Source organism: Rutilus rutilus (genome assembly GCF_951802725.1).
Source record: "Rutilus rutilus genome assembly, chromosome: 9".
NCBI lineage: Eukaryota > Metazoa > Chordata > Actinopteri > Cypriniformes > Leuciscidae > Rutilus > Rutilus rutilus.
Window position 1 is genome coordinate 13,703,954 of NC_140223.1, and position 21,703 is coordinate 13,725,656.

The 21,703-nt window shown below is 37.3% G+C and overlaps 1 protein-coding gene across 3 annotated transcripts in view; it reads right to left on the bottom strand.

Annotated features, from left to right (window-relative positions):
• Nucleotides 1–1,762: 1,762 nt before the first annotated feature.
• Nucleotides 1,763–21,703, bottom strand: part of LOC311297570 (leucine-rich repeat and fibronectin type III domain-containing protein 1-like protein) — a 116,849-nt gene continuing 96,908 nt past the window's right edge. Inside the window, exons 4-7 of one of the 3 annotated variants that reach the window (XM_084419926.1) lie at nt 19,092–19,723; nt 12,052–12,165; nt 11,341–11,664; nt 1,763–2,973 (exon numbers count right to left, since the gene is read on the bottom strand). In XM_084419926.1, coding sequence (XP_084276052.1) covers nt 12,098–12,165; nt 19,092–19,723 — 700 coding nt within the window. In that variant the 3' untranslated portion in view covers nt 1,763–2,973; nt 11,341–11,664; nt 12,052–12,097. Of the gene's footprint in view, nt 2,974–11,340; nt 12,166–19,091; nt 19,724–21,703 lie in introns of all 3 variants that reach the window. The other 2 variants (XM_084419925.1, XM_084419924.1) reach the window with 2 other exon arrangements.

Genomic DNA, 21,703 nt, shown 5'->3' on the forward strand with positions numbered 1-21,703 from the left:
AATGTCTCCTGAACAGATGCAAATGTTGACTAAAACAGATTTTCACAGTAAAATGCTCATCGGTTGTGGAGTTTAATTCGTGACTGCATGGGTCTGGAAACACTGCCCTGGAAATTGGCCATATGGTTTGACAAAGTGAGGTTTCCCCTGAGTGATTGCACGGCGTAGGAGTGTGAGGATGTTTTGCAGAAACACCTTTGAGTAGGTTGTGACATTACATGTCTCCAGATTCTGTGCTGAAAAATACAAATGGAGTGAGATTTCCAGACGCACAGAAACAGGGGTGCATAAGGTTGACCATATTCAGCCACTCAGTTGCTAATGGACAATTTATGTCAGCTAGACTAAAAAAGATGAGTCTGAACTCTGAGGTGCAAGTTTTGTCGGAAGAAAGAATTGACTTTTAAGACTAAAAATGTCTATGTCTGAGTTAAGGGAAATAGGATGTAATGAATGCAGCACCGCTGTTGATGGTGGCCATCCCAAATCCAAGATATTATACAACAGCAGAGCAGATTTTACTGTAGCAAGACGGTCTCAGATATATTGTTTAAAGAAATAATAATAACAATAAAAACATTAGGCACCAATTTTATCAGAAACAAAACATATTAGCTATGGTACAATGCTAAAATCATTCAGCTTTCATTTCTAACAGAAGTGGAGTTTTCAGTATAGAGGGAATGCATTGACATCACTTTCCCGTCGGAACATGCCCCCTTAGCCGGATTGAGTGGCAAAAGAGCTGCTGCGTGACTGGACTTAATAGGGGAAAGTGCGAAAATGCGAGGAAAACAAACGATTATCAATGTAAACTAAAGGTTGGACTCAATATAGTGTTCCTTACAACTTACTAAAGATCCATTGATCCATGGATATTGACATGCAGCCAGGGATCGTGTTGCCTGACATGTGTGCCTGATTTCGACACCGGGGAAATACATAAAGCAAATTTTCCTGTGAATGATTTATATAAATACAATAAACTTCAAATAATGCAGAATATACAATGATAAATATTTAATTGATGAGTTATTAATACAATATATAACAATACCATATATAGGGTATGATTTTACACCTCAATTCAGCATATTGACACAAAATGATAACTGCAAATCCACCTTTCGCTGGAGTCCAGTTGTTTCTGTGAATTGCAGCGATCCATTTTCTTCTCTGTTCTATAGCTTTCGGCAGTCTGTAAAAATATACCTCCGATTTCTCGTCAAATCTAGTTGTACAGTCAATCGCAAAGCGCTTTCCCGCTTTATATGTGTTTTGTGTGTTTTTGCTGAAAACAAATGCTGCCGCTCAGTCATTTTGACACTCACTGCACGTAACTGCAGGCACTCCGGCCGACGGTGATGTCACGTGCATACCCTCTATCAGGAACCTGTGGGAGGGGCCAACATTATGACATCATCCCAGGTTCAAATTGATGAATTGTTTTAGTGGAAGCGGGAGATGGAGGAGATCTTGTTTTTGAAACTCTGGAAGGACTTTAGAAGTAGGGCAAATTGGATTAACTTCCACCTGCACACCATCATACTGTCTTCAGCGATGATAATTCAAACGTAGCTACGTACTCAGACTATTTACTGAAATTAAACATAAAAATGTATTATCATTTTATAAATTAATCAATTTCTCATGTATATACACATTATACAGTATAATAATGTGTGTGGAAGCCTCTTATCTTCACAAATGCTACTTTTCAGGAAATGGAAAAAGCACTGTATTTTTTTAATAATTAAACACTACATTGTCAAGGTTGATATTGTGGCTTTATATATGGTCAGACACTTGCATGTGTCGTTTGTTGTTAAAATTGTTAAAATTTTACCAAAATCAAGCTCAAATGGAGTTACTAGGTTTTTGACTCGTGAATTTTGGAGATTTTCAGAATTCGACATATGTGTTTTGTCCAACATCGCATAACATTTTTATCAACTTACAGGTTAGTGTTTTTTTTTTCTTTCTTTTTTATTCGTTTGTTTGTTTTGAGTAAAGGAAGTGCTGCGCTTATTCAAAGAACCAGTTCTTTATTTACCGTTCGTTGCACTGCAAACAAGCAGACACAGTCCAAACTGTGTAAAGGGTGACCAATAGTATTTATGTCCATTGTATGCACACTTCAGAATCTCGCTGGAAGTAGAAAGTAATCCGGGTACTTTTTGCATACTCTTTTATGAGTACTGTGAATTCGGACATATTTATTTTGTCACATACTGTTTTACGCCTACTATAGGGAAGTATGTGATTTCGAATGCAGCCCTAGCTTTCCTCAGGTAATTTACAGTACAGCTCTTTAGTGCTAAAATCAATGTGGGTGTTTACTTCCTCAACCTGACAAAACAGAATCCTGTTCAATTTTAACAGCTTTGACAAATTTAGCACATGTGAAAATAATTTAGCATATTTAGTGATAATTGTACTGCCTGCAACTTTATTGTTGATAAAGGGAAGAGGAAATTAACAGTTAGGAGAGTGAATCCATTGACAAGAAAATTCCTGAAAGGAATGTCACACATTAAAATGAGACCATTAGAATTGATCTAGTCTTTTATTTTATAAAAAAAAAAAAAAAAAAAAAAAATCACACACCATAAAAATTACATGTACAAAACTATAAGATCTTAAATTGATTTATGTACAGTTACAAAAGAAAATGGCAAAATAAAAAGTGACCAAACAACTCAAATTACCATGTATACTTGTGCTCCCATTTGAGACTGCTGCCGCCGTCTGTTTGTTGCTTTCAGTCCTTTGAGTTTCAGTTCTCACTGGGCAGGAGGGTCATGGATGACACTGTAAATCCAGTTGAGATGGAGGAGGATGAGGAGGAGGAGGAGGAGAAGGGCAAATTGATGAAAGTGCAGGAAGCACAGACATGCTGTTTACTTTGTCCCATCTGAGTTTCCTCTCACTGGTGCAGTTTGCATGACTGAATGGGAGGAGGATGATGAATATCTAGAGGAAACGAGAGAGAAACAAGATCAGAGCCCTTGGCAGAAGGTGTGAAGCGTCTGAAGAGATAAGAAAAGACTGCAGCCCTTGCCTAGTCATCGTGGAGCTGCTCACAGGTCAGCTAACATACAATTTAGAAGAATGATTCAGTTCGATACAATTTAAGCTCTATCGACAGCATTTGTGGCACGATGATTACCAGAGTGAATTTATTTGTATGGAAAAATATAGAGAATTCTATCTATCTATCTATCTATCTATCTATCTATATCTATCTATCTATCTATCTATCTATCTATCTATCTATCTATCTATCTATCTATCTATCTATCTATCTATCTATCTATCTATCTATCTATCTATCTATCTATCTATCTATCTATCTATCTATCTATCTATCTATCTATCTATCTATGTGTCTGTCTGTCTATACTGCCGTTCAAAAGTTTGGGATTTTATTTAGTGCGGAGAAGTATTAAATGAAATGAAAAGTTTTAAATGAAAGAAGTATCTCATGCTCACCAAACATTAATTTGATCAATAACACAGTAAAAGCAATAATAACAGAAATATTACTACAATTTAAAATAACTGTTTTCAGTTCAATACATTACTCCAGTAACCATTTATTCCAGGATCACATGATCCTTCAAAAAAAAAAAAAAAAAAAAAAAAAACAGCAGTAGCTGTGCTACTTAATATTTTCGTGGAAACGTGATTCTTTGATGAAAAGAACAGCATTTATTTGAAACTGAAATCTGAGACATTATAATTGGCTATATATAATAAAACACCATTATATTAAAATATATAAAATGTGTGTGTATATATATTCCTGTCCTGTATATATCCAGGGTGGAATACTGTAACACTGTCACTTTTACTTCAACTTGCATGCAAACCATACATAAATACATACATACGCTAAAAATGAAAGGGCATAGTCAAACCAATTTAACAAATTTATCCCATGACCAACTTTATGCCACAAATCCTGTCAACTGAGCTTAACTTCATAGTCTGAAGTCTACAAAGACCAGAGGGAGCGGGTCAAATTGGCTTTCATAAGTGGAGATTGTGACATCTAAAATTATATTGATCTTATATGCATAAAAGAACAAAAGGAATCAACAACAGTGCTGGCATTAGTTCAAATCTATGATGGTGGTCTCCTCTTTGGGCTTCTGGACCCTTTGGATGGGAGAACAGCTGATATAAATGTTAATTTGTTGGCAGGAGCGGCCAACGGTACCGCCAAGCTCTGGAAAGCTTGAGAGACCATGAAAGCAGCCGGGATTAGACGCAATCTCTGCCAGTGACTCGACCCCGTGCCTTTTCTGCTTCTTTCAGATAATGTATTCGCCGACGCCACCTTTAACAGCTCAACACCTGGACAAGGACCTTCCTCCATGCAAACACCACAATCAGTCTTATATGAAAACCTAAATGAACGTCCATCAATATTGATCTGAGCATGTCACGAGTGATTTATTTTTAGCTCGGCCCTGCCAAAAGAAAATTCATCGGCATGAATTTGGCCTCTAGAGCGGCCATATGCTCCAGCCAAGCGTGCTCAGCTCTGAGACAGATTCTGGATGTTTCACACCGCATGTGGCCTCCGAGATGGTTCTGTCTGGAGCCTCGCGGCATAGATGTGATAGAAGACCGAGCACACAACCAAAATCATCCAAACACAGCTAAGATCAACAGCTCCGGGCATTTGCATATTAAGTGAAGTTTCTGTTCCTGCTTGTTTTTAATCTCAGCCGTTTTCTTCTCTCACCTACCCCGAAAAAGCCGTGCGGTTCCGGTGTTTAATCTTGTTAGGTGAAAAATGAACGGTTTCAGTTTGGAGTGTGACGACGTAAACAGACTACTTAAGATACATGGGAGTTTATACAAAGAGAAAAGATATGCCGGTTGTTCCGGTGAAGAGACTATTTCGAGTATAAGAAAGAAGATAAATAAACTTAAAACTACAATCCCATTGTGTCATAAAAGCTTGATCCCTCAGCTCTTCAAATGCTTTCCCCGAAATCTATTTATAATTCACGGCAATCAAGTCTAGATTTGTTAATATCTTTCGATTGCCCTGAAGCTTCTTCTAATTTTTGAAATATATATGTCAACACCAGTGTATTCAAATATGCTCTATTGTTCAAAAGTTTTGGGTCTGTCAAAAATGTATTTATTTATTTGTATTGTTCAGCAAGGATGCATCAAATTAATCAAAGCTTGACAGTAAATACACTTATAGTATTACAAAAGTTTTATATTTTCTCTTCATCAAAGAATCCTATTTCCACAAAAAAATTAACTGTTTTCAACATTGATAATAGTGATACATGTCTCTTGAGCAGCAAATCAGCACATTAGAATGATTTCTGAAGGATCATGTGACTGAATACTTGATGGAGTAATAGAAGGCAAATTTCTTTGTTGCGGTAATATTTCACAATATTACTGTTTAGTGTATTTTTTATCTAATAAATGCAACTTTGGTGGACTTCTTAAAAAAAAAAAAAATCAATATTACTACCCCAAACTTTTGAACGGTTGTGTAAATACTGTTTTTTTTTTTTTACAAAAGTACTGTACACATTTAAAAGTATGTTATTTTATTTATTTTTTGTTCTGTTGGCAGTGCAATTTCTTTTAATCAGCCAATCGAGAGGACTTTTTAAAGACTAATCCCACGCTTAAATTAAATTGATGAAGAACTATACTAAACCCGTAGATGAAAACTTTAGCGTAAACAAGTCCAATCTTTTTCATCAGATAACGAGGACGGTATTTAACACTCAGTAAATCGTATTACTCTGGCTGCCATTATAGCTTTCATTATGAGTTATATTAGCACACCTTGATTCTCGTCAGCACTATTGATTCTGCAATTAAATCCAGACGACCATTAGATATCAAATAAAGGAGTCTTTCAATGGATTTTGTGCAAACCCAGGGGCAAACAGTGAATGACAGCTGGATATAAATCACAGAAAGCTCTTTAATAAAACAGCGGTCTGTCATGCAAATGACACACAGGGGAATGACTGCCACATCACTTTCCAAAAGAGAGAGATAAGTAAACTCCATTTCAAATCTAATCTCTTTAATGCTAACCTATTTAATTGACGCATACACTTGCACATATGTGTATGGAAGAATATGTATATGCATAGAATGTTCATCTTTTTCTGCATACACTGAGTGTAAATAATAATAATTATTATTATTTTTATATAAAAAAAAAAAGGTACAGTAAAAACCTGTTAATTGGTGAACTATCAATTATATGTATAGTTTATGGTAAAAACAGTCAAATAACATTCTCAGAAGTCCCTGCGTGACACATCACATGATTACATATTTATATTTTCATTTTATTTTTATTATCAGTAATGCACCATGCTATGTTACATTTTATGTTATTTTTTTTAGTGTTGTGTGTAACCCTGATGTGTGTTTTTTTTTTTTTTTTTTGTCTTTGCGTGTATGACACTGTCTATATATGAGTGTTGGCTATAATTTATCTGATTCATCATGTCGCTTTCTATTTTGTCATCTGTATTATCATGGTGGTTATCAGTATATGTTTAGGTAAAAACAAAAGCAGATTTTGTCCAAGTAGCTTGTTATATTAACATTATAGCACTTACTGTTCTATCTGGTTATAAAATATAGCACCAATATGCCATCCTGAAAAAGTTCAAATTAGGTGAAATCTCTGAAAAGATGCTTGATCAACATCACAGTAACCTGGTGCATTCAAATAAAAATTGGAGAAAACTCTCAGTTTGGTGAATGTTTCAAAAACTTCAATCACGGAAAGTGTTGCTATATTACTGGAATGGGAATTAACAAACATATTAACATTGTGAATAATCCATAAATTTTCCAAACCACCTGTCCTTTGTAAAATTAAATAAAAAATGTATTTCTTCAAATCACAAGCCATGGAATGTGGGCATTATATCCTGGCTGTTGCAATATTCGGAAAGGATTTTACAACCTTAAAATCCAGTGTGACCACCTCCGAACGAAACAAGATGCATTTGGAGAAGTCAATGTGGGCGACCATTTAAATCCATCTGGTTAATCTAAGCAGTGAGTAAATTCGCATTTCTCTGACCCTGTGAGGGGAGCATATGGGCTCATGGAAAGGGCAAATTCGTGAGTCATTATATGTTTCATTCCTAATTTCAATTAGCCAGAAAGGAAGGGTCTCCAAGAAACAAAACATTAGCAACAAAACCAGCAACGAACCGTTAATTTCGAGGAGCGCGGCTGTACTATGCGATTAACAATGTTGTGGTAATTACTAATTGCGGAGTACTTATCTCAAAGAGGTGGAAGGTGGAACAAAGAATTAAGGTATCAGCAAACATCCCCTCTGGGTGAGCAGACATAGGCCAGATAACATCGCCGTGAACTCCTTCAACACCGTGTTCGCAGAAAACAACAACAACAAATCACAAGAACAGCTAATTAAAACAGCAGCAATGCTTTTCCCAATTCCAATCCAATCCAACATTGGTAAAGGACATTTCAAGGTCTTTACCATGAGCCAACTGTCTAAACCAGAGGTGAGATTGCATTTACGCTCCCGATATAATGAATTATTACATATCAATATTTAAACCTGCTCTTGTAAGTGTAATTTCTGTTTTAATGGCATTTCTGTGATTAAATGGCAAATACGTAATCAAAACGGACAACCTGCATAAGCGTCTGTGGCAGAAAAATGTGTTCAGTGAGCTTATCGCTGTGTCATCGGCATGGTGAAGTGATTAGTCATGTAATGATTTTTTAATTGGCGAAGAAATGAGGCTTGACAAGTCAAAACGAAATGCTAAGTGTGGCGAAGGGTTGCCAACAACTAAAATACTGTGTAATTGCAGTTCAGTTGGACTTAAATATAACAACTTAGATGCACCACTGAGAGATGAAGGTCTGAAATAAATAACAGGGTTGGAAAGCTCAGTCATAGAAAACGTATATTTTTTAGCATCATTACTCCAGTCTTCAGTGTCACATGATCGTTCAGACATCATTCTATTATGCTGATTTGCTGCTCAGGTAACATTTATTATTATCAATGTTGAAAACTGCTTGATATTTTTGTGGAAGTTGAATAGAACAGAATTTATTTGAAATTTTATGTTTTGTAACAATGTAAATGTCTTCATTTGTGATTAATGTAATGCATTGTATGCATTGTTGCTGAATACAATTATTACTTTCTTAACAAAAAAAAACAAAAAAACAAACAAAAAACTAACTTCCCCCAAACATTTAAACAGTATAGTGTATAATTTATGTCACAGTTATATTAGAAATGATTGCTCATTTTTCTCTCAGCTATTGTTGTTAGATGCCTGAATAGCTATATGTGGATAGCAATGCAAATCTCAGTCGACACCTGAGTCCTGACAGCTAGGGTTGATTCACAGCTTTAAGCACTGAAACAGGGTAATAAACATCTCAATCCATCTTAACTTTGCGTTTCGAACTTTTAACTGCTCTCGTTTCTCAAAGTCATGGAAAAGAAGCAGAAGCTTTGATTTTGGGATCAATAGCCATGTGAAGCGCCAGTCGTTGGCCTGTCAATTTATCCTTGTCAGCTCCTTTAACAGGAAGACTTTTAAACAGAATCCCACTGATTGCGTATAACATCGGCATCAAACACCTTTCTCAGGTCACAGACAGCCAGGCCACATGTGTCATCAAATTCAATCAATATTTAATCAAGAGAGTTGCAACTTAATCGACAGCTAAAGTTTTTGAGTGCTGTTTATTCTCTGACAATACAGTATGTAACCATTAAGTATTAAAACAAAAAGTATTATATTACACATAATATACACATATAAATGTGTGTGTGTGTGTATATATAAAGCCTCCTATTTCCTTAATATCTTAACTAATTTAATTTCTCTTGAATGTTTCTTTTTTAAGAAAAATGAGACAAAAATAAGTAAGAAAATATTTTTTGCAGCGAACAATGAAAGTGCATTTCATGTTTAATTAATTGTTCCCTGCAGATTCTTTGTAATTATTTCTAAAATTATAAACCAAATGTGTATATATATATATATATATATATATATATATATATATAAACATTTTGTTTGTTTTGACGTGCTATTTCGATGGATTGTCCAGTGTCTGAGTAACATTCCCTGGTGCATTTGGTTTGCGTGCAGCATGCTGTATATTTCTTTTGACATGCTCTGTCAGACCTCTGTTCTGACGTCACCAAGCATGAATGGTGAGGGAATTTTTAGCAACAGTTAAAATAAAAAAAACCAGTATGATCAAATAATTCATGAGGCTGTTGCACTGTTTCTGAGCTTGAATACAATCCTCATATCCACTGTGCAACAACTTATGCTGTTAAGTCACCTTAACCGTAATTTAAATTGTAAATTGTAAATTGTGAATGGCTCCATTATAACCTCTGCTTGGCGTCGTCTTAAATGGGGAAAATGTACATACTTGGCATTTCCTATGGCCTTATGTTGGCATTTGTTTGCAGTCAGAGGTGATACTTGGAGATGAAAGGTACTGATTATGCAACACAAACAAGTTAATTATATTTCCACATGAGTGATCATGAGTTTTGGTAGAGCTTCTGATACATGAAGCTGAGGTGCAAGACATTAGCTGATAACCTCAGGACAGACACAGCAATGTCAACATGAGCTGAGAGCTTCCTAATCACTGACTCTTATCTCTTTTGAGTGAGCAAACCTTACTAAATATACATATACTATATACATATATTAGACTCTTATGCTCATATTGCAAAATATAATTAGAATTTAAATTAACTGTTTTGTATTTTAAAATTAGAGATGCACCGATTACATTTTTCTTGTGTGTCTCAGGTTATTAAGAAAGTAATCAAATGTAAAATAACACTGGATAGTCTTCATTGTAAAAGTTAAATAGAGATTAATGTTTACAATTAAAGTAACACAACTTATTTAGTAAAGAGCAGAGAGCGATTTTCTTTGTCTTTTGTTCTTTGATTAACATGACAGACAGCAGCAGGAATATTAGACTGCTGTCACTTTAAGAGTTTATGCACGGATCCAATATACTGTTACACAACATGTGTTATCTTTCTCAACTATTCCAAAACTGATTGTGTTTAACTGTTTATTTTATTTAATTTTTTGGCGTTTTTTGCCTTTATTATGACAGGACAGTTAGTTGACAGGAAGCAAAGTAGGAGAGAGAGAAGGGGATGGGATTGGGAATGGCCCATGAGTCGCGATTCAAACTCGGGACGCCCGAAGCGCAACTGCGCTATATATCGCCGCGCTGCCCACAAGGCTATTGGCACAGACCAAGACGGGCATTTTGACTTAATTTTGTGTGTGTAAACCACTCATTTTGGTACTTGCGACTCACAAGCTGCTTGAGAATGAGAGGCGGCTTGTTCGCTTCAATTATATAGATCAGTGGTGCACGCGCTTTTGGTCTGAGCACGAAACCTGCGGGAATACTAAAATGATGCACAATACAAACACTACTTAACCGGAGCGAATGAGAGGAGTGAGTGAGAGGAGGCGGGTGTGTGTCACTTTGCCGAAAGAGAGAAGAGTGCAAGATTACAAAGCTGATGTTGTTTCCTGTGCCGCTGGTAACAAAACAGACTCGGATGGCTCGGAATTGGAAAGACATGAGACTGACCGGCCGGTCACCCGCCGGGACCGATCACCCGCAAAATTGTCAGATTCCGGTCCCTGGACAGTCGTTCGGTGCATCTCTATTTTTTTTTTTTAAATGTATTCCCGTGATGGCAAACCTGAATTTAATAGATCCTTGCTATTATATTTAAGTAATATATTTAATTATTAATAACATTTATTTATAATATTAAACAGACATAATAGAATGTGTAATAATAACACTTCTTCAAATACAAGTGTGAATTGCATCTATACTGTAGATACAGTATTTATGTATACACATACACACAAATATAGTGGTATATAGCGTGGCTTTTTATACGTTGTATTAATTGTTTGATTTGTTTTATTTAAAACTAGATGGAATTGGAAGAATTACAATAACTTTGGATTCTATTATGTCTGTGTAAGATGAGCCCTATGTCACATACAAAAGCATTATCGAGAACAACATTCTACATAATTTTATTGACAAAACATTTTATGTTGTTAAACCAGTGAGAACAATTATGAAAACTGATTGAATTTTGATGTATTGCATCTTGATAGAATATGTTTCATAAGTAAAATGTTAGACCCATTCAACTTTAAGGAAATGTTTCAGTTTGCATTGGCAGGTAGAGACACATTTAAGGTGAATATTCACTTTCCAAAAGAGCAAGTGTATACTCACCCCTTCCAGTGAGGTGTTATTCTCGAACCCAAACCGTCCAGTAAACAATGCATGCTGAAGTCGGCAGCAAACACATAGACAGTCCCGGCCACGGGGATGTAAAAGGCAATATGTTCCAAAAGCCAGCAATGGAGAACAATTATTGTGCTCCGTTTCCATTCGTTGCAGTAGTGGATTGAGTCCTCAAATATGTCCCGGTAGGAAACGGTTGGATAGTCCTTGGAATACAGTGTGAGAAGTGAACACTCAAGGGAGAAAGTCCAGTAGGGGTTCAGACAAATTATCCCATATTCCTCTCCCAATAATCGGATGACCTGGCGAGCTCTGGGGTGGGTTGAAAACAGAGAGAGAGAGATATATAGAGAGAGGCCAACAATAAACAAAACAGTTTCAAAACCCAAATGAAGAGCAGATGTCTCAGCTGGTAGTGCAGATTTTTTTTTGGAAATACAAACCCGAATAGAGAACAAGTGCATCTGTCACACTACACAGAACAGAGATGAAACAGAGCTGTCATATGCACCAGACAGGACTGCAGAAACTACGCCAGAACCCGGGTAAAAAAAAAAAAGTGTTTGTTATGTGTAGGACAGTCTCTTTGTTTTCAGTCTCTCACAACGAAGTTTTGACCATTTACAAAAATAAATGAACTTCATAAAATTCCACATAGCAGATGACTTTAGAAGAAGTAAAAAAGAAAGGTGGCATTACTCTTCAGGGAGGATGGCTGTCTCTTGCGGGACAGCGGAAGGAGTCATCAAATTTTAAAGTCGCTCCAATCTCGTTGAACCCTCTTCTCGTCACTGACCTGTGGGTTTGCGGTGTCTAGGGAAGACAGAAAAACAGCCGTGAGGGATGGGTAGGACTGTGCTAGTGACAGGACAGACCGTTCTCGCGCCTCTCTCAGAAGACCACTCAATGGGAGTCTGCTGGCGGAGGTGAAGGAGAACAGCCGGTCTGTGGTGTAGTGCAGCTGATCTTCTCTACTGCCAAAACTACAATATAATGTGTCACAGAATAGATAAATAAGGGATAATATGCAATCAGCTGATTGTGAAAACAAGATAAACACTGATAAGGTGATCAGGAAGTAAAATAAACCCTGTAATATGATACCAAAATATCATATTAAAGGGTTAGTTCACCCAAAAATTAAAATTCTGTCAGTAATTACTCACCCTCATGTTGTTCCAACCGCGTAAGACCTTCGTTCATCTTCGGAACACAAATTAAGCTATTTTTGATGAAATCTGAGCCATGTTTCACTCCTCCATAGGCTTCTATGTGACCGAAACTTGCTGGCCCAGAAAAGTTATTAAAGAGATCGTTAATATAGTCCAAGTGACTCCAGTGGCTCAATCTTAAGTATATCAAGCGACGAGAATACTTTTTGTGCGCAAAAACAAACAAAAATAACGACTTTATTCCACTATTCATTTCCTTCTCTCTGGACCTCTAGTTGGTTCGCGTAGTGTTTTTGCGCAGCGCGTCTGTGTTACACGTCACCACGTAGGCTCACTATTGGCCGACGCCGGTCATGTGTGTGTTGCGTGATGACGTGCAACACAGACGCGCAGCGCAAAAACACTACGAGGCCCAGAGAGAAGGAAATGAAAAGTGGAATAAAGTCGTTATTTTTGTTTGTTTTTGTGCACAAAAAGTATTCTCGTCGCATGATAAACTTAATGTAGTGCCACTGTAGTTACTTGGACTATTTTAACGATGTTTTAATAACTATTCTGGGCCGGTGAGTTTCGGTCACACTGGAAGCCTATGGAGGAGTCAAAATTCTGTCAGATTTCATCAAAAATATCTTAATTTGTGTTCCGAAGATGAACGAAAGACTTACATGGTTGGAACAACATGAGGGTGAGTAATTACTGACAGAATTTTCATTTTTGGGTGAACTAACCCTTTAATACCGATACTAGTACATTTTATTTTTATCCCATTTATGTGGCTATACGCAATAAATAAATGAATAGATTTGACTTTTTATAGCATTTAATTATAATAAATGTATCCTTCAAATCTTAAAAGTATGTTTTTTTTTTATTATAGTATTAATGAAATAAAATCCCACTTAAAGGTATAGCGGAGGATTTTCTTTTTCCGGGTGGATCATCAAGACTATTGGTCCTCCTAAGTGTCAATCATTCTGGTGATATGTTTACGTAAGGCCGTCGTACGTGCTCGTGCACACGATTCACACGATGGCGTGCGCTCAAAACACAGGTTGGGCTTCCCACTGATGCCTCAGTCGTGAAGTTTCTACTTAACAGGTAAAGTTTGGCATGCTATTTGGAGAAATCCATTTAAAATCACTGCTAGTAAAAGTTAATGTAAGCTATGATTAGCTCGTGCATGCTCTCTGGTGCACACATTTAATAGGCGTTCCCTCTCGGGAGCATGTGCATTTTTTTCAAAAAGTGGAGAGGGCGGTTCTTTTCTAAAATTCGGGAAAATCCTCCGCTATACCTTTAAGTGTGCTTAAAGAGAGTACACTTTCATGTCTGTTTCTTAAAGAGTTCAATAGTTCACCTAAACATGAATATTCTGTCATCATTTACTCACCCTCAAGTTGTTCCAAACCTGTATGAATTTCTTTCTTCTGCTGAACACAAAAGGAGATTTTGAAGAATGTTGGTAACCAGACAGTTTCTGGTCCCCATTGACCATAGTATTTTTTTTTTTTTTTTTTTTTTTCATACTGTGGAAGTCAATGGGGTCCATCAATTGTTCGTTTATACACGTTCTTCAAAATAATTTATTTTGTGCTCAACAGAAGAAAGAAATTCATACAGGTTTGGAACATCTTGAGGGTGAGAAAATGATGACAGAATTTTCGTTTCTACTCCTTTAAGTACACTTTTAAAATGTGAACTTTGTAATAATGCCAAATTAAAAGTTTTACTTTATCAGTTTAAATCATTGTTTTATTAATATTTTGTTGAGCACATGTAAAGTACATGATTATACTTTTAACTTAGTTTGTTATTCGATATTACCTCACATTCAAATTTCAACACATATGACACCATAGTTTACCATACATTTTTGTCAGTAAATTTGGAAGTACGTGTGAACCATGTTTCCAAGAATATAGTAAATAATTATGAAATAACATATAAAGATGTACTTAAGTTGGTTAATTTCACATAATTTAATTGAATGTAAGTTTAAACTATACATTATTTTCATTTTATTACAATGAAGTGTCTTGTGCACTTGAGTATATCATTTCCGTAACAAGTACTCTTCTTAAAGGGTAACTAAACCCTAAACCAACTTTTTTTTAGTTAATGATCTGTAAGAATGGGGCCTTATTAGTGCTGTTCATTGATTCGAGTAACTTTTTTGACATTTGGGTATAAAGTGTTTTAATTCTACAATATATGGTGTAAAAACATCTGAGTGCAGGTTGAACGGTGGCTACTGCAGTTGAATTTTCCTATTGGATGTTTGCGGTACTGCGTGACGTAAGCAGGTTCCAGTTCACCATGCCCTTGGTACGAGCTCACCACGCCCTTGGCGGTATAAAAACCATCTTGTTTCGTCAAAACCACTGTAGCGAGTCAGGAGTTGGAATTGTGATTATTGAAAACGATCAGGATAGAGTAGAAACGGGCTTTTCCACACAGCTCGTGCTGAAAAGCGACGCAGTGCCAAACGCTGCTCCTCCTGCATGGACTCCACCACCGCAGCGGCGTCTTGATGTGAATGATCATACATATTTTAATCACAATTTATGGTTAGGCTAAAGTTAATCCTCTGGGGTCGACAAACACGTCGGCGCATTTTGCTGGATTTTTTCACATAGCGGCAAAATATGAATATGCCTACAGAGCTGTTGACATCAACTCGATAAAACTCATCAGATGCATGTACTTTACGTCGTCTTGCGACCCTGTCAGGAAGTATTTATTTTCACTCAGACACTGGCCCCATTCTCCCTTGCGCGGCTGCTTCGCTATAGCATCGTCAATGCCGATCACGATGCGGGAGTTAAGACCGCAGTTTGAGCCAGCGGCTCGAATTGATATGGCTCTGGCCCTGTGTCCACAAATAATTCACCCTCCTCCACTTCAGGTGAAGGTGGGGGAGAAAAGTCCTCGACTTCAAATGACAGCTCTATTGCAAAGCTACTTGTGTCACTCCAGTCACTCTCCATTTTAGAGTCTGACAGCAGCTGTCAATTAATCCGTCACTGCGGGTCTCAGGTGCACGCCCCCCTGCTCAGCCCCGCCCTCGGTTCGTCCCCTCTATCTCCACTGTCTGCCCACTTTTCCAGCATTTTTCAAATATTGCCAGTGGGTGGAGTCAGGCTCTGACCAGGGGTTTAGTTACCCTTTAAAAGTATGCTAAAGTGTACATCCTATTCACAAGGGGAAATATTAATATGATTGATGAGATACAAGACTAGCAAAGCTGCAAATATTCTAGAGAGCTGTGTAATCCTGACTCTTATGCAGTGCCAAAACAAATTTTCTGCTGGTACCAAGTCTTTTGATTTACAACAAGCAAACGTCTTTCAGATGTCAAGATCTGTCACTACTCTTGCTGTTCAACTAATCAGCAAACTGTTTGTTGCACATGTAGAACAGAAAGTAAATACAACATACTATTCCATACACGGATTCCTCTGATGTATTATGTAATGCACAAAGCCATTTTGTATCACTCCATGTTGTTTATCGACCGTGTGTTGGTGGGATGCCATTTTTGGATCAGTAGCTATACAGAAATGCAATCCTGTAAGGTATATGTTGGCGCTTTTGAATCCAATGTTTTGTTTTGTTTTGCTGTGAAAACGTATAGATATGTTAGGTAAAGAATTATCACACATGCAATTAACATATTAGCATGACAAGTAATATGAATCAAATTCCTGTTTATACATTTGTATTAAGTAATTCAATTCATATGACACTGTTATTTGACATAATCAGCTCATACTACAATTCACACATGGTAGTAAAATAAAAAAATTTATAACTACCAAAAACATACTGTGTGGCTAATACTACTTCCCTATTACAGAAAAAAAAATATATATTCCTCAAAAAGTCTCCGTTTGAACTGTTTGGAAAAAAGTCAGCCAATAATAATAATACAATTTTCTTATTTTTTTATACAAATTATAGATTTGATTCACCAGGCTCAAACATTCAACCCTATTATTCAAGCTATTGTCAGAAAAAATTATTCACACATATTATCCACACATATGTTTTTCTTTATATGCTTTCTTGCTTGGTAACAGGGTTGAAACTAATCAGAAACCACATATAAAATGAATATTAAATGAACCAGTACATATTATGCACTAGTATATAGTATTCTACTATCTACCGAAGTTGCCTGTGAATATTATGTAGGTTAAGCCTCTAATTTTTCTAACCATTTACTGAAAAAGCTAATAAAAAAAATATATAATTCCCCGATCTTAAAGAGCCTGTCTGTGTCATCATGCTCCTTCAGACATAATACATTTTAATTCACATCCTGTGCCAACTTAGTTGATTGATGATTGCATTTAATTTGTGGTCATTAGGTGTCTGAGTGACTGACGGGATCAGGAGAATCATGGAAGTTCAGCCTTCTGCATCACCAGCTCTTGACTGAATGGTCTTTATCGATTTAACGATTTAAGGATGAGGCCCTCTTGAATTCCATGAGCATTCATCTAGAAACTGCAATTACCTGATTGGACCCATAAATCCAAATTCCACAAAAGGAAAGGCTCTTCGAGGAATACCTAGACATGGCCCATTGAATCAGGTGAATAGCTCTATTCCTGGCAATTACAGGAGTCTATATATGCACTCCGAAGAGCTGTAAAGTGCCATGGCATTGTAAAAAGCACACTGTCAAAGGGTCATATGAATGTGCAATTACCTGAAAGCAACCTTAAGCATTTTAAATCAAACGATTTGCCTTTGGTTTTGGCGTGCTTGCTGTTGTCTGGTACCTAAAACTGTATTAACTAACGCCGGGTACACACTGCGCAATTTTCCAAGTCATCGGATCGCTGTACCTCTCACACTACACAACTGTCTGGGGTAGGCTACCATTTAGTTGCTTTTGTGTGCACAGTACACAACATTTTAATACAATTACCGACAACTTTGTCTGGTGTACAAACTACATTTCACAACCAAACACAAGCAAGAATGGAGACAGGAAATAATGAAGCTCTGAATAAACATACTGTATAATCCTCCAACTCAATCTGGGATGGCATTAAAACAAACCATTTACTTGCTCATGACTCTGGAATCCTTCTGAAGTCCATAAAGAGATGCAAACAAGCTGTTTAATCTAGACGCGTCAAAGCGAACGCTCTTTCACTTTTCCTTTTGTCCTGTTCTCGACAGAATCAAGTGCGTGGAGTATGTCAGAACCTGAACGTGCATCTGTATACTGTATCCAGTTTAGACAGTGATTATAATGGGTTCTGTTCGCTTTTTGACGCAACGCTCGCATCCGGTGTAGGCAAATGTCAGCCGTCAAGCGACTGGATGCCAGTGGGAGGGCGCCTATGTATTGCTCTATCTTGCAAATATTCATTGAAGTCCTGTATTATTCTGTGTGACGTCACAGATCACACAATATTAAAATGAGCCATTTTTGGAGCTTGATTAAATAAATGCTTTGTTTTTAATAAGGCGGCATGTTTTAAAGGGGACATATCATGAAAATGTTCGTGTTTAAGTGCTATAATCGGGTCCCGGTGCATCTACCAACCCAGAAAACGTGAAAAGTGACAACCCAGTAACTTTGTTTTGGTAAGCCTTTCTCTGCAAGCATTTAAAAAAATAAGCTGATCAGATTTCACTACCCATCTGACATAGGAAAGGGATCTTATTATAATATTACTGCCCCTTAAACTGTACGTTTCCACCCACAGCGCCACCGTTTGGTTTCCGGAAGTGACAACAGTGTAACCAGTTCTAACGCAATGGCAAAAGTTTGTGCAAAGCATGCAAAGTGTTCTGTCGTTGGTTGCACAGACGAGCACAGAACACTATTTAGAGTCCCAGCCTCAGAGGAGACAAGAGAGCAGTGGATTTATTTTATTATCAATGGAAATCCCCCAGAAACAGTAAGCAAAAACCTGCTTGTGTGCGCTAATCACTTCAAGCCGGAGTGCTTTCACAGGCTTGGACAGTACAAAGCAGGAATTGTTTCAAAGTTGAATCAATGTAACTCCACAACAACAACATAAATGTATCCACTAACCATTCAGAAACATCCCGGTTCAGTCTAAAAGTTGCAAGTCTCTCCGTAAGGCTGTACTCCGCTACTGGCTATTTCTGAGATTTTGGATGAGTGTCATTATTCACGTGTTTGCAATAGCCTGAGTATCCGAAGCTCGTGAATAAGGATCGGCCCTCTTCTGAACGGGGCAGGGAGCAGCAGCTCATTTGCATTTAAAGGGACACACTCAAAAAAGGCGTGTTTTTGCTCACACCCAAAAAGGGGCAAATTTGACAAGCTATAATAAATGATCTGTGGGGTATTTTGAGCTGAAATTTCAAAGCCACATTCTGGGGACACCACAGATTTATATTACATCTTGTGAAAAGGGGCAATATATGCCACCTTTAAGCTATGAAACTTGCAGGATGTTTTAATGGTACCTATTATATGTCAAAAATCAATGCAAATTTGATCTCTCAGGTCATGACCCCTTTAACAAATGTAACCTTTTTGTAAAGTGTTAGAACCCCACATTTTCTTTGACTTACCTCCTTGTGTTTCCGTTGTGCTTGTACCCTCTTTTGAGGAAAGCGAAGGGCGTCTCTTGAGCTCTATACAAGTTCTGGGATGGTGCCTTTGTGTGGGGGAGACTATGTCCTCACAGGTCATCTCTGAAATCTGCACAGCTGTCTCAGAGTCTGTGACCAGCACCATGGCAGTGGAGTCTTTTAAACTAGCGGTGGCCCCAGCGGCCCCCCCTAAACCCGCTCCTGAGGCCTCCTGGCCCTCTACGATTTTGGAGCTGGAGCGCGGGACCTGCCCCGCTGCTTGACCCCCGTTCGTTTGCGAGCGTACGTTCGTCATGGCGGTTCCCTTTCCAGAATCTGCCCCCTGATGGCTATAGACTTTATATCGGATCATCAGGATGATGATGAAAACGAGGACGGAGGCCACGATGATTCCTCCGATGATGATGATCATGGTGCCGCCCAGGAAATGGCTTCGGAGCGACTGGCACTGGCTGTACTCGGTCTCCGTGACAAATGAGACACAGCCCACCTGGCGCGTGGCGGTCAGCGAGGTCATGCCATCGTCGTACACGGCCAGAACGCACAGATCATACTCTCGCCCGGATACGAGGTCTCGCACCAGGAAGTCGTAACTTGTGGAGGGAATCATTCTGCAAGAGAGACAGGGAAGAGTTGAACATTATCATGTATTCCTCAGATAATACATGAATATAATTAAGATTAGCCAGCATGTGCATGTATTATCTACGGCCACATGATCACATTAGAGAAACTTGAGTAATAATATCATAATTCTGAATATTATGGACATTATGTTAATTTTCAATGATGAATTTAATATACTGCACTACAAGTTACTGCAGAACTACTTCCCATCATGAAATACAGAGCAGGCAAAAATGTACTCTTTATTAAAAGGCTCCATCAACATAAAGTCAAAATCAATACCCAAGATATTACATTGGTTTCCAATAAAATGTACAACATGAATAAGGTGTGCTGTAAGTGTAATGAAAATCTATAGGTGCAGTGTTAATATTTAAACAATATACAGTATAAATATGCTAGAGACTCTTCCCCGGAAAATCTTTCAAATAAAATAAAAATAAAAATTCCCCGGAACTAAAAAGAAAAATATACATATGAATATATCTTGTATCTTATTGTATTCATTGTATCACATAATTTTATCAGACACTGCACCAAGATCACAACAAACAAATTTTGATTGGATTTGAATGTTTTATTATTATTATTTACTGTGCAATTACTGAGACAGTAAGGAAAATACATTATTTGGAGGGATGTATTGCTCTGATTTGCATATACTACAGACAGTGTGTGTCTTAGTATTGCTTTTAAAATTATTACAATTACATTTTATATGCAACACTCTCCTTGGGGTTGACATCGAGCGATAAATTATTTTCTTTAAGATAAATAATGTAAGAGCTTGACACAATTAAACCTACATTAAGTATTCTATTGCTTCAATTGACTATTCGAAAAGTCATTAGAGTTCATTGAGGGTAACTGAAAATTGACCATTTATCAAAGCAAACATTTCTGTGAATCTCTCAACTACAACGATTAGAGAGATTTCCAAGAACTATGGTACCCATAACACAGAACTCAACAGTCATTAGATTCAGTTCAGAGAAATCCAGGTTCTTGTTAATCTGTGCATTTTCCAAGCACTGATACTGTACATAATAATCCCACATATCACGACTAAGCATCAAAAAGACCATTACAATTCGTGATAGACCAGTGTTGATCTCATTGTTAATGCATTGATATTAACAGAACACATCTGTATTACACTGCATTTAAACATTGCATGTGCAATGCAAATGGTGACATTGAGGGATATTTTAGTATTAAATTAATAATCTTATGTCAGATTACTTGCTCAGTATTGCTTGTTAAAATAAATCACTTGCTTTTATGAGAGCTTCTCATACCATCTCGGTCTGAAAAAACAAAGTTCTGTCATGAAACTCTAGATGGCACAGGCTGATCCTTAACTCAATGTACTCACATCGTCCTCTGTAGGACACATCTGATTGGTTCTTGCTGTATCAGCAGCCAATGAGCTCGCTGCTCAACTTTCAAATACTTGGTCAGCATAGAGAGCCTAAGTCCCTCCCCTTCCGGTTGACCACCATGGGACCTTATATCGGAAAAATATTGTATGGTAGTCAATGGCGAGGGACAACAAATATTTTGATCTCGTTTGAATTGTGCCCTGAATTACACATATGATGTTTGTCAATTTAAAAGATACATTTTAAAGTCAAGAAAGTCGCAGTTTGATGTAAAACTGTTGAGGTATAAGACTGTGAAAATACGTAATTACAAAGACTACAAACCCAAAAGGCGCACATGTGACGTCATACCTTTTCTCTCAATGAATGAAGCTAACTTTACTGAAGCAAACGTCTGTCATTTTTTCTATAGTCTTACGTTATAATCGTAACGTTACGCCGTCATGCCTGAGTGTTTTGTACCAGACTACACACATACGAGCAACGGATGGTGACGTACATAGTGCGAGACGAGAGATGTAGTTCATTGAGCGATTTTCACATAAAACTAAACGTTACTCTTCTGGTTTATGACAAACTGCG